Source organism: Halichoeres trimaculatus, unplaced genomic scaffold (genome assembly GCF_033239565.1).
Source record: "Halichoeres trimaculatus isolate MK-OKI-2021-1 unplaced genomic scaffold, fHalTri1.1 fHalTri1_scaffold_14, whole genome shotgun sequence".
NCBI lineage: Eukaryota > Metazoa > Chordata > Actinopteri > Labriformes > Labridae > Halichoeres > Halichoeres trimaculatus.
In genome coordinates this window covers 1961512-1973835 of record NW_027437192.1, presented here as the reverse complement: position 1 = coordinate 1973835, position 12324 = coordinate 1961512, and the positions used below count along the sequence as shown (strand labels likewise).

General features: G+C 40.2%; 2 protein-coding genes across 3 annotated transcripts; both read left to right on the top strand.

The window, feature by feature from the left end:
* The first annotated feature begins 240 nt into the window (after positions 1 to 240).
* On the top strand, positions 241 to 4452 carry LOC141802545 (uncharacterized). Of its 2 annotated transcripts, XM_074686082.1 has the most exons (3): positions 241 to 740; positions 1967 to 2011; positions 2828 to 4452. In XM_074686082.1, the coding sequence occupies exons 1-3, from the start codon at positions 548 to 550 to the stop codon at positions 3865 to 3867; spliced, it is 1278 nt and encodes a 425-aa protein (XP_074542183.1). In that variant the 5' UTR covers positions 241 to 547; the 3' UTR covers positions 3868 to 4452. The 2 variants fall into 2 exon arrangements, with proteins under 2 accessions (XP_074542183.1, XP_074542184.1); XM_074686083.1 differs by lacking the exon at positions 1967 to 2011 and having other exon boundaries at positions 2828 to 4450.
* A 1527-nt stretch (positions 4453 to 5979) lies between these two features.
* Positions 5980 to 10236, top strand: LOC141802536 (uncharacterized). The gene is made up of 2 exons (XM_074686072.1): positions 5980 to 6302; positions 8496 to 10236. The coding sequence occupies exons 1-2, from the start codon at positions 6110 to 6112 to the stop codon at positions 9911 to 9913; spliced, it is 1611 nt and encodes a 536-aa protein (XP_074542173.1). The 5' UTR covers positions 5980 to 6109; the 3' UTR covers positions 9914 to 10236.
* Positions 10237 to 12324: the final 2088 nt, after the last annotated feature.

The following is a 12324-nucleotide window of genomic DNA, read 5'->3' as shown; positions in this document are numbered from 1 at the left end:
ATATATATATATATAAATATATATATATATATATATATATATATATATATATATATATATATATATATATATATATATATATATATATATATATATATATATATATATATTTTTTTTTTTTTTTTTTTTTTTGTTTTTTTGTTTTTTTGTTTCATTGATTTGCCCAGCACGTCAGGATTTTTTTTGTCGCTTTTATTTTGAAGGTCAGCGGAACTTTCGCTACCATAGGAGTACCCCGGAAGTGACAGTAGCTCCAGTTGCTAACATGTGAACTCCATCCGTTTCGACTCACTTATTTTTCTCTAACATACATTTAGTGATGCCGACACATCCTGAGTTTGAAGACGAAGATATTTAAACATATTTTGTTTTCATGTTGGTGATTTTTAACCCAGAGTGTCACATTTTTACCTCCAACGGTGACATTTGATCAACGGTTATCCACCGAGTGTTAGCTTCAAACGCGAAGGCGGAAGTCCTCCACGCTTCGCAGCCCGCTCTCTTTTGAGTTTTTGAAGGAAAAAAAGTGCTGTAACTTTTGACAAAAATGTCTAAAGTCCAAACAGTGAGAGGTTTGATCATCCAGAGACTGAGTGCAGCTGCTGAAGAGATCTTTGAGCTGTTTGAAAGAACGATAGCAGAGTACGAGGAGCAGCTCTGTCGATCTAAAGAGGAGAACCAGAGACAACAGAAGCTTCTGGAAGCTGTTTATAACCCTGAAGTCCGCTTACACAGAGCAGGTTTGAGCTCATTTCTTTCACATCTACACTTTAAACAGTCCACAAACAGCTGTCACTTTGAAACTGTTATTTATCTTTAGTAATTTTCTAAAAAAGTCATGAGATTCACCAACTGCTTGCACTACACAAAGAAGAAGTGGAGAGTCTCAAGTAAAAGTTTACAAGCAAATATTTGATCTGGAAACACGTCAGGTCTCAATCTTCAGGATTTTGAGTTTACAGGTGTCAGCTACGGAAGCGTATTGCATTCACTTGAAGAAAAAAAACACCCTCAGGTTTTTCAGAGTAATTTATTCTTGGGTTTTTTTTTTGTGGTAGTTAATTTTGTTTTTCTGATTAATATTTTTATTGGTTTGTTTTTTGTTATAATTATTTCTGTTTTTATGAGTATTTTTTGTGGCAATTAATTTTTGTTTTTCTGATTAATATTTTTTTTATTGGTTTGTTTTTTGTTATAATTATTTCTGTTTTTATGAGTATTTTTTTTCTGTTTTCAGATTACTTTTTTCCTGTTTTTCATGGTAATTTTTTTCTCCTCTTTTTGGGAGTAATTTTTTTTCCTGAAGTATCGAGCTACTTTGCCCGTGTCCCGCACGGATCAGAGATCCTGTTCGGCTCATATATGCCTTATCCTTAACTTTCTACCGGCTTTCCAATGTAGAAGCAATGCATTTTTTTAATGCCACATCTTCGTCTATTCCTTAAGTTTTACATTGAACAATAGGCTTATATAAAATATAAGGATAAAGTCAAAAACATAACAAGGGTATCATACCCTGTGTGTGGCTAATACCTTACCTTTACTGACCCAGTACGGACCGGTAGAAAATTAAGGATAAGGCATATATGTGCCGAACAGGATCTCTGATCGCGGGACACAGGAGCCACCACACATCCACGGGAGTCTCTGCAGGTTGGAGGTTCTCACAGGATTTCGAAGTAGTTCGATACTTCAGGAATAAAATTACTCTGAAAAACAGGAAGAAAGTAATCTGAAAACAGAAAAAAATATAACAAAAACCAATAAAAAAATATTAATCAGGAAAAACAAAATCATTTACTACAAAAAAACAAACCGAAGAATAAATTACTCTGAAAAACCTGAGTTGTTTCTTTTTTCTTCAAGTGATTGCAATACGCGTCCGTATGTGCCATGTGAGTTTCTTTTGTCATGTATTCACGGGTAAGTTTTTATTTGATCATTATTATTATTTTTATTTTTGCAGATGTGAGCGTGAAAACCATCCCATCCTCCTGCACTGTGACAAAGAGTACGTTCATCCTGAACCTTTGTGAATGCTTACAGCTCAAACACCATATTCTTAGTTTGTAAATCTAGCTGGATTAACCCACACTGTTTCAAATCTACAGGTAGATATCATTATTTTTCACTGGCGCTCTTAAAGTGATTCTCCGGGATGGAACAAGTTGGGTCCTCTCACAAGGTTTAGGGCAGAAATTACCCCTACAGCAGTGTTTTTGTGCAGCTTAAGCCCAGAGCGCTCACACCAAACACCCCCTCCCTGCTCCTCTGCAGGTTTCCTCTGCACTCAGACGGGGCCATATTTTACTTGACCAAAAACACAAATAAACGGACTCCCACTGAAAAAATCTGATATCGGTCTGCATTCACTCTTTATTTAGAGAATTTTCAGCGCGTTACTTTCACACAAAAACACCGCTAAATAAGGCTCTAGTTCTCATCTTGTCTCTTCGTCCTGGCAGACTACCTGCGTTTGTTTATATCTGGCACGCCGTGCACGCAGACTGAGACACTAAGCGGCGAGCGCCTTTAAGTTCCGTGGCGTTGCCCTTCTTCTCCATGCTTGTTTTGGTTACTCATCGTGTTTTTCCGCCAATTTCACTTCCAGTTCCACCGTGGTCAGCAACAGACATTTACAAAATAAAAGCATGTGAGCAACATGCACTAATGTGGGATATTATATTCAACGGCGTTAATAGATTGACGGGTTAACGCGAAAATAACGCGTTTACTTGCCCAGCACTAATATTAACGGTTAGAAAGTCAGACATTACAAAACACTAAGAAAAGCTCAAACCCTGTTTACTGTTTGTGTCGTCCACAGATTCCCAGCAGCTGTTGGTGAGTGTAGAGGAAGTTCCCCCAGACCAGCAGGAGAGGAGCGCCAGTCTGGACCAGGAGGAAAACCCAGAACCACCTCACATCAAAGAGGAGCAGGAGGAGCTACGGAGCAGTCAGGACAGAGAGCAGCTCCAAGGAAGGGAGGAGGAGGATCTCACTCCTGATCTGAAGAGTGTCGAAGATGATGGAGAGGAGCCTCAGTCCTCACAGCCTGATGAGACTCAGACTGAAGAGGACAGAGAGACAGAGGGTCTGGGAACCAGTGTGGAGGACTGTGGAGACTCAGAACCAGACTGTCATTCACCGCCAGTGACTGATGGAGAGATGTCTCACTCTGACGCTGAAACTCGTGGTTGTGACTCGGGGGAGATGAGTGATGCTCAGTTTAGTTCAAACCATCTGCAGAACAAAGAAGCACGCGTGAGTGGTAAAAAACTTAAGACCAAAAAAAAAAGATCAGTAACTTCCTCTGAATGTGCTTCAAGCTCCGCCCAAAAGGATCGAGCGCAAAAACGCAGCAAAGTCCAGAAAGATGAGAAACCATTCACCTGCTCAGACTGTGGTGAAACTTTTCACAAAAAGAAGGATTTGTCAGTTCACGAGATTTGTCATACGAAAACTTACAACTGCACTTTCTGTGAAAAGTTCTTCTTGGTCAGACTGGAGCTGGAGAGACACCTGAGAAGCCACACAGGAGAGAAACCCTACAGCTGCTCTGTTTGTGGCAAAAGGTTCACGCAGAGTTCAAACTTGTACAGGCACCAAAAGATTCACACCAGAGAGAAACCATACAGCTGTTCTATTTGTGTCGCAAGCTTCCGCCAGAAGACTCACTTAGATCGCCACATAAGAACGCATACAGGGGAGAGACCGTACAGTTGTTCTGTTTGTAGAAAAACCTTCTCAGAGCGTGGAACTCTGCAACGACACTCGACTGTTCACACGAAAGAGAAACTATACACCTGCAGTAGCTGTGACAAAGTGTTCACTCGACAGTTTAGTCTCGTAAGGCACAAATGTTAAAGAGTTTCTTCATCTTAAAATGTTTACAAACAGCCTTAAGTCAGTTGAATGTTTCTGTTTGCAGAGGTTTTGGTGGGAGAAAAAATCAGTGTGTCATAGTGTCGGGATTTTTCGTCGACGATTTTAAATCATGAATTTTTTTGTTCAAAAATCTTTTTGTTTTTTTCTCAAAATTTAAATCCTTTATTTTAGTCTGTGTTTATGAGCTGGGTTGGAAAAAAGTTGAGATTCTTTAGTTTAGTTTAGTTTAGTTTAGTTTAGTTTAGTTTAGTTTAGTTATTTCAGTCACATCAAACATGAATCTCACCCACAAACACCGATTCTCAGGATAAATCTTAAAAATTGACAAGTTTTTCACCTGGTCTGGTGTTAAAAAAGCAAACTAGAAATCGAATATAATGAAGAATCACAATTTAAAGAGAATCAGCAGCTAAAAATCATTAAAATAAATAAATAAATAAATAAATAAATAAAATCAGGAAAAGCATAAAGCTCAATGAGCTCAGTGTAAATGTTTTTTCTATATTTGATGTAAAGACTTGTTCTGTTTCAGGGGGATTGCTATCAGAAGATAAATCTGAAAAAATCAAATCTATCACTTAAAAAAAACAGACTTTGAACTTTGTTGTCTCGTCCTTGTATGGACAGACCAGGTGTGTGAATTTTATCTTTGTGTAATATTTGAATAACATTTTGTTCCTGTTTCTGTTTCAAAAAAGATTTTGATCAATAAACTTATTTTTTATGAACCTCCTTTTGCAAAAAGAATGATGACTGCTCAGGTTTTACTGAAATGCTACTTTTTTTAAAGAGGTATCCTTGCAGTGCTTTGGAAGAAATATGAATTCATCTTTAAATTGAAAAGTACTTTATTAATCTCTGAAGGGAAACTCAGCGTCACAGCAATGATACAAGAAAGTATATAGTGCAAAAAAAAAAAATCAGAGAACAGAATTATATAATGAAAGCCAACCTAAAGAAAAAGTCCATCTGGCTTGTCCATCTTAATGTAGATAAATCGTATTTGGATCCAGCACTGGTTAGCATTGATATGCTACAGGCTACTAACAGCTGATCTGGTGTAACTGGGTCCTTGTATTCATCAACCTTGTCCTAAGGCCAGCCGTGGTGGTGAGCCTGTGTCAAAGTTAACGGTCGCTTCATAGAAGAAAACATGACAACAGAAATAAAAGCAAAAATGTTTCATTTATTATAGATAGATAGATAGATAGATAGATAGATAGATAGATAGATAGATAGATAGATAGATAGATAGATAGATAGATAGGAACTTTATTAATCCTTTGGGAGGGTTCCCTCAGGAAATTCAGATTCCAGCAGCAAGTAACCCTGTAGTACAAAAATAGATGTGCAGAATAGATAAGAGTAGAAAAAAGATAAATAAAAACACAGGTTCTATACAGCAAAATACAAAATAATTCCAAAAAATAGCAAAAATAATAATAATAAATACTAGCAATAATAATAATAATAATAATAATAACAATAGTGACAATATTAGTGATAATAATAATGATAATATCAATAACAATTATTTAATAATATCAATTATTTAAAAAACATGAAATATTTTCTCTTGGCAGACAAACCAGGGGTGAAATTTCACACAAATTTGATAAAAAACACAACTAAAAAATTATGAACAATGCATCTGACTTGTCCCGACATACTTTTAATAAAGATGTAATATTAAAACCAATAAATAAATGAAGAGGTCTGCTGTGATAAACACCTTCCAAATTATGTATTCTGATAGGAGCCTAAAATATCTCCCATTTTTTCTCCAAATAAATTCAAAATGTACCATAGTTCACCAAAAAAAATAAAAAAATAAAAAAATGACGTTAAGAATTCCTTACTGAAATATAATGACTATTCTCTTTATTTTATATAGTTTTACTTACCTTTGATTTAACTTGTCTGATGTATTTTTCCTGTATCTTCATCACCAACTGATAAAAATAAAATTCACCGTCTGGGTCTCTCTTTAATGGTGGATAACTTAAATATAAAGATGTATATCCATGGTTGGTATATTTCTTAATAAACAAGTTTAGCAGTGACTTTTATTTTGAAGGTCCATAAGAACTCGTTGCACCCGCCGGAAGCTAGCGTAGCTCCTAAAGTAGCTAGCTCCGACGGCGGGAATCTCAACACGGAGAGACCGAAACTGGTTTCAGGAGTTTGTTTGAGGAGACGGCTCTGCGGAGACAAGTTCAAAATGTCTAAAGTTGAAGTTTTCAGAGAATTTATCGGGAAGAGACTGAGTGCAGCTGCTGAAGAGATCTTTGAGCTGTTTGAAAGAACGATAGCAGAGTACGAGGAGCAGCTCTGTCGATCTAAAGAGGAGAACCAGAGACAACAGAAGCTTCTGGAAGCTGTTTATAACCCTGAAGTCCGCTTACACAAAGCAGGTTAGTGTCAAAGAAATTGATTTGATTTTATTTCAGTCATGTCAGCACACTTATACAACATCACACATTTTCAATAGATGATCATATTGTTCATGTCCGAAAGAGAGGACAGGAGAAGCAGAGTTTATCTAGTCCCGTCCGCATTTCCTGTCAATCTCCTTTTTCACATTTCATCAGATTATTTACAGATGTATGACATAATTCTTGATTGTCTTTTAGTGATGTTCAGTTTATCTGAAGTGGGGTTGTATGAGCTCTATGTGACCACTAAGGACATTAGATACAGTAGTGGGTTGTCTCCTCTCCCTCAGTAAGACACAAACTGTAATCGATGGTGATGAGGAAATAGACGCTAACAGGGACAGACGGTACCAAATTCAAAGGCTATTTTCTCTGCCTACAAGAACTCAAATCAAAAAGTAATACCACAGTTTAAGAGTACGATACATAAAATATTTTTTAAGTGCATTAAGTCTTCGGAAATATAAACATTTATCTGGACCTAACTAACTCATGTATCCTTCCGCGCAGCGCTAGTGCGCTCCGTCCCCCCTCCTCCTTTCAGCTGTAGGGAATGTAAACAAGCTGTGCTTCAGGCGCTGGTTTTAGCCTCGTGTAAGTTTGACCAAGTATCGTAATTCTTTTGTTTGTACTCTAAGGATTGTGAGGCAGCGTAGGAAATTCAAAATGAGTGACTATGACAGCAACGATGAAGTTTCATTCACTTTGGAACCAAAAGGATACCTGTATGAACCGGAGCACACAGAAGAGGAGCTGCTACAGATGGAGACTGAATGGAATACAGAGGAAACATCCACGGACACTGGACATCAAGACAGAGTCTGAAATACTCTGTGGTGTAAATGTCTGAGCTGTGACTCAATGCCCACGGATGCTGAGTGTTACTGCTGTCACGAGTGGAACTTGGTTACAGACACTCTTCAGGATTTGTCTGAGGACACTGCTGGCTCTCAAGCCGTCTGTATAACTCATCACACAGATTTCCCTGCTCTTCTGAATTCTGGAGTGTCCTGTAACAGCAACAACAACAACAACAACAACAACAACAGTCCTGGCAGCAGTAACACTCAGCATCTGGATGTCCAGTGTCCGTGGATGTTTCCTCTGTATTCCTTTCAGTCTCCATCTGTAGCAGCTCTTCTTCTGTGTGCTCCGGTTCATACAGGTATCCTTTTGGTTCCAAAGTGAATGAAACTTCATCGTCGCTGTCATAGTCACTCATTTTGAATTTCCTACGCTGCCTCACAATCCTTAGAGTACAAACAAAAGAATTACGATACTTGATCAAACTTACACGAAGCTACAACCAGCGCTCGAAGCAAAGCTTGTTTACATTCCCTACAGCTGAAAGGAGGAGGGGGGACGGAGCGCACTAGCGTAAGGACACATGAGTTAGTTAGGTCCAGATAAATGTTTATATTTCCGAAGACTTAATGCACTTAAAAAATATTTTATGTAGCGTACTCTTAAACTGTGGTATTACTTTTTGATTTGAGTTCTTGTAGGCAGAGAAAGAAGCCTTTGAATTTGGTACCGTCTGTCCCTGTCATACAACCCCACATCAAAAATACTGAACTATCCCTTTAAGACAAATTCAAACTTGGGTCAGTATCAGCGACAGCACACACCCACAGCCTCCGATGGTGACTATGTGAACACACTCACTAATTACAGGTATTTGACTCATGCCTGGTTAGCAGAAAGCTAACTCATGTCACTCTACGATCTGAGCTGCTCTCCAAGTTCCTGGAAGCGAGTGAAAGTCGAGCCAAGCTTCACCCTTGTTTAGGAAAAAAATCTTCCTCCGCGCTACGTCCGCTATCGTAGCTGCTCTGATTAGCTTCTTCCACTCGCTATTGTTAACAAATAAAGCCCCTTGCACACTGGGCACGCTGTGATTGGCTGACGTAACTAGCTTACTTCATGCCCAGAATTCCTGAAACAACCAAAACATCAGCATGCAGGCAGAGGAGGGGGCTGAGGCAGACACAGACACTGACACTGACACACACAGTGGTCCTGAAGAGTCAACTGAGCAGGATTATTCCTGTAAAAGTTGTCGTTTTATTTTTTAGGAAATTCCTGCAGACTCTCATTTTAAGCAGCAGATGTTTAACTTGATCCAACTTTGATCAGTTTTCTAAAACTTGTGTTTTTTATTGTTTATCACAGAAATCCAGCAGCTGTTGGTAAATACAGAATGTGTGCACCAGGAGAGCCCCAGTCTGGACCAGGGTCTGTCAAAGTTACCTCCCATCAAACAGGAAGAAGAGGAACTGAGGAGCAGACCGGAGGGAGAGCAGCCTCCAGGATTGAAGGAGGAGGAGGAGGAGGTCGAGGTGTCCATGTTCACTCCTGACTGGGGGACAGGAGTGGATAACTCTGAGTCAGGTCTAAACCCTGACCCGCACGGCGAGGAGTCTGGCAGTGGTGTAAAAAACAGCAGCACAACATCAGCCGGCTCCTCAAAACAACCTACGAGCCTGAACCAAACGGAAAAACCTAAAAAACATGAAGGAAAGAAAAAAAACTTCAAACACAGCTGTTCAATCTGTGCAAAGACTTTTAAAAGGAAGTCGGCTTTAATTAGGCACACGTTTGTTCACACCGGGAAGAAACCTTTCCCCTGCACTGTTTGTGACTCTAGTTTCTATCAAAGACAGCAGTTGAAGTTACACATGAGAGTCCATAAAAGAGAGAAACCATTCAGTTGTCCCATCTGTGATAAAAAATTTCTTTCACAAAAATTTCTGGAAAAACATTCAGTTGTCCACAGAAAAGGGACGGAGGAGGAACTGAGGACTGGAGAGCAGCTTGGGGATGAAGAAGGAGAGGAAGCTCAGTCCTCTCAGCTTCATGAAGACCAAACTGAAGAGGACAGAGAGACAGAGGGTTTGAAATCAGAGGCTGATGGAGGATCAGAAACGCACAGAGACTTTAATCCAGACGTCGGATGTGAGACTGCTGGGCTGGTTTGTGACGGGGGGCAGTCCAGTGAACCCCAGTCTGGCTTGTTCTCTCAACATCCGACTCACGATCAAACCCAAACAAAAGATAATCAGTACCCCTGCTCTTGCTGTGGGAAAACCTACTCCACGATGAAGAACTTAAAGAAACACATGATGCGTCACACCATGAGAAATCGTTTCAGCTGCTCGTTTTGCCAGAAATCGTTTCCGTGGAGAGGAGAGCTTGCCATGCACATGAGAGTGCACACAGGAGAGAGACCGTTCCACTGCTCAGTTTGTAAAACAAGTTACCGTTTCAGTTCATCTTTAGGAAGGCATATGATACAGCACGCAGGAGAGAAACCATTTGTATGTTCAGTTTGTGGGAAAAGCTTTTGGTGTAAATCAACTCTGAGGCGACATTTGGCTGACCACACTGGGAATAGTTCACATGATTGCTCAGTTTGTGGCCAAAAATTCAAACACCGTGAAATGTTTAAACAACATATGACTACCCACATGTCGCTTGCTAGTCTGGATTTAGGTTCTGGATTTGCAACATCTGGGGGTCTTGAAGAACACATGGATGTCCACATGAAAAACCAACCTTTGGTCCAAACAAGTCGACTTCTGTCTGTTTGATTTGTAAAAGATTCCCTGATCATCACAGTCAGAGACAGCACTGTGTTTGTGCTTAACTGGACTCATGAACAGTTTTACATTCATAGATTGTTAGTCTGCAGATTCACCTGTTCTCTTTACAGTTATCCTTGTGATTAGATATTTATCTGCAGAGAGGAAACAAAACCAGAAACATCAGTCAGAAGACTGAACTATCTGAGCACAATCTGTTGCGTTCTTAGAGCAGATATGTTTTGGATTAATCCGCTTTTATTTGTATTATTTATGTTTGTGCGTTAACGTGTTATTGAAATGGAACTTGTTAATCTAACAATAAAGTTACGTTTGAGTTTTATCATACTTTTGCTTCCATTGACTGTCTGTGAGGTCAAAGAACTCAAACTAAAGTGATAATGACTTTCTGACTTAGTAACTGTCTTCATGTGTTTTTAAATCCAGGTCTGAGTCCGTGATGACCCAGGTTTCAGGTCTGGTCTGTGGTTTTTAACTTGATCATCTGAAGCTGCTTCCTGACTTTGACCTCAGTTTGACCTTGAGATGCTGAATGACTTTGTTGTTTCTATAATCTGAGTCAGTGAGAGCGTATTGATGCTAAACAGAAGAGGCCCCAGGATGGAGCCTTGGGGGACTCCACATGTCACTTCAGTCTGATCACATGGAAAGTTACCCACAGACACAAAAGCCGCGTTTCCACCAAGCAGTCCGGGTTGGTTCGTCTCGGTACGGTGCGCTTTAAGCGGCATTTCCACCGACTCATCCCGGGACGGATCCCTAAAAACCGAGACGAGCCGTCCCACTTTTTTGGGACCCTTTCGTATGGGTGCCAGACTGAACCGATCCGCTCTCGGGAGGTGGAGCAACACACTGCAGACGGTTGATTGGTCAAAAGAATCGTCACTCACCCCGACAGCGGCTGCATTTCTCCTTGCGGCTCACAGACTTCTCTGAAACGAAGCTTGATTGCACTTTGTAACAAAGAGCTACATGAAAATCACAGAGAGGACGAAATGCTGCATGTCTTCCATCCGTGCTCTTTGTTTACTGTGTCGCGTTTTCTTCTTTGTTGGATTTAATCGCGGGGCAAGCTGCTACGGCGTCGCGCTATTGTTTACCAGCTGTGGCTTCCGGCATGCGGCTTACACGCCGCCCACCACGAGAGGGCACAGTTTGCTGTGGAAACGCAAACGGGATGAGACTTTACTGTCCCAAACAGTCCCAAACCGTCCCAAACCGTACTGAACCGACCCGTACTGCTTGGAAACGCAGCTAAAGTGGTCTCTGTCCTTTAGTACCATTTACACCAGTTGAGTCCTGTGTCTGTTTTTTTTTTTTTAACGGTGGATTGATGGCAGCAGTTTTCAAGGCCTGAGAAAGGTTTAAAAAAATCTTCTCATCCTTCCCAATCCTGCAAACTGTGAGCTACAAATCAAAATTACAACTGCAAGCGGTGTTAGACGGGTCCTCGAGTCTGTTGCCGGTCTGTCCTACTGTGCGTCTCAATGAGACAAACATTTTGGTGTTGGTTTCATCTCTCTACGACGTTCCTACTGGCCGCTATGGCTGTTTGAGTGTGCCTAGTGGCTGTGAGAGAATATTATGGGATGTTGGGGAGTCAGTTGTTACCATGGTAACGTATCCTCTGCTATGCTGAATGACATCACCAGCTGCTGCACGGAACTCCTAATTAGCGTGACACAGACGTCAAGTAGAGTGTAGACTGAGTGTTTATCAGCCATCTAATGTAAAGAAGTCCTCACAGAGTCCACAGTTTTACCCCAATCTGTGTAAAAATATCATTTTTTGCAGGAAATTTTGTCAGGAATCCATTTTTGGCATTTTTAAAGCTGTACGAGTTTTACTTTTTTCTCTAGAGGCCCAAATGCGTCAGAAAACCTGGCCTATAGTGCTGAAAATAGAGGATTTATCTTAGAAAAGAGTCCAAACTACTTGTCCTATGGGCCAGAATGTTAACTTAATCTGTGTAAAAATGTGATATTTTTGTAGGAAATTTTGTCAGGAATCCAACCATGTCATTTTTAAAGCTCTATGAGTATTTTTTTTTTGCCTAGAGGCCCAAATGGGGCATCAGGGGGATGCGTGCGTGGAGCTATAAAGTGTTCTCCTCATCTGTTAACATGGAGAAAGCTGAGAGCAGTCGGCGACTTTGAGGGCTTGACATTTGAAAACTGGACCCGAAATAACAACTTCCTGAACAACTTTTGTAGAGCAGGGTCTGGTCTGTCATGTGGACCAATTTTCAAACCAGTACCATTTTTGGTTTTTGACAAGTTAGTCTTTGCAGAAAGGGTAAAAAAAAGGGAGGAATCTTGTTTTGAAAGGGAAATTGCTGGCTTCCTGTTGGAGATAGGTCAGGGGTATCAGTGTATGATTTTTGCGTCTCAAAGAGACAA

Excerpts from the sequence above, each read along its gene's own strand:
- LOC141802545 (XM_074686082.1), top strand. The coding sequence starts at position 548 with ATGTCTAAAGTCCAAACAGTGAGAGGTTTGATCATCCAGAGACTGAGT. Across the intron at positions 741-1,966 it reads AGTCCGCTTACACAGAGCAG|ATGTGAGCGTGAAAACCATC; the intron begins GTTTGAGCTCAT and ends TTATTTTTGCAG. Across the intron at positions 2,012-2,827 it reads CTCCTGCACTGTGACAAAGA|ATTCCCAGCAGCTGTTGGTG; the intron begins GTACGTTCATCC and ends TGTCGTCCACAG.
- LOC141802536 (XM_074686072.1), top strand. The coding sequence starts at position 6,110 with ATGTCTAAAGTTGAAGTTTTCAGAGAATTTATCGGGAAGAGACTGAGT. Across the intron at positions 6,303-8,495 it reads AGTCCGCTTACACAAAGCAG|AAATCCAGCAGCTGTTGGTA; the intron begins GTTAGTGTCAAA and ends TGTTTATCACAG.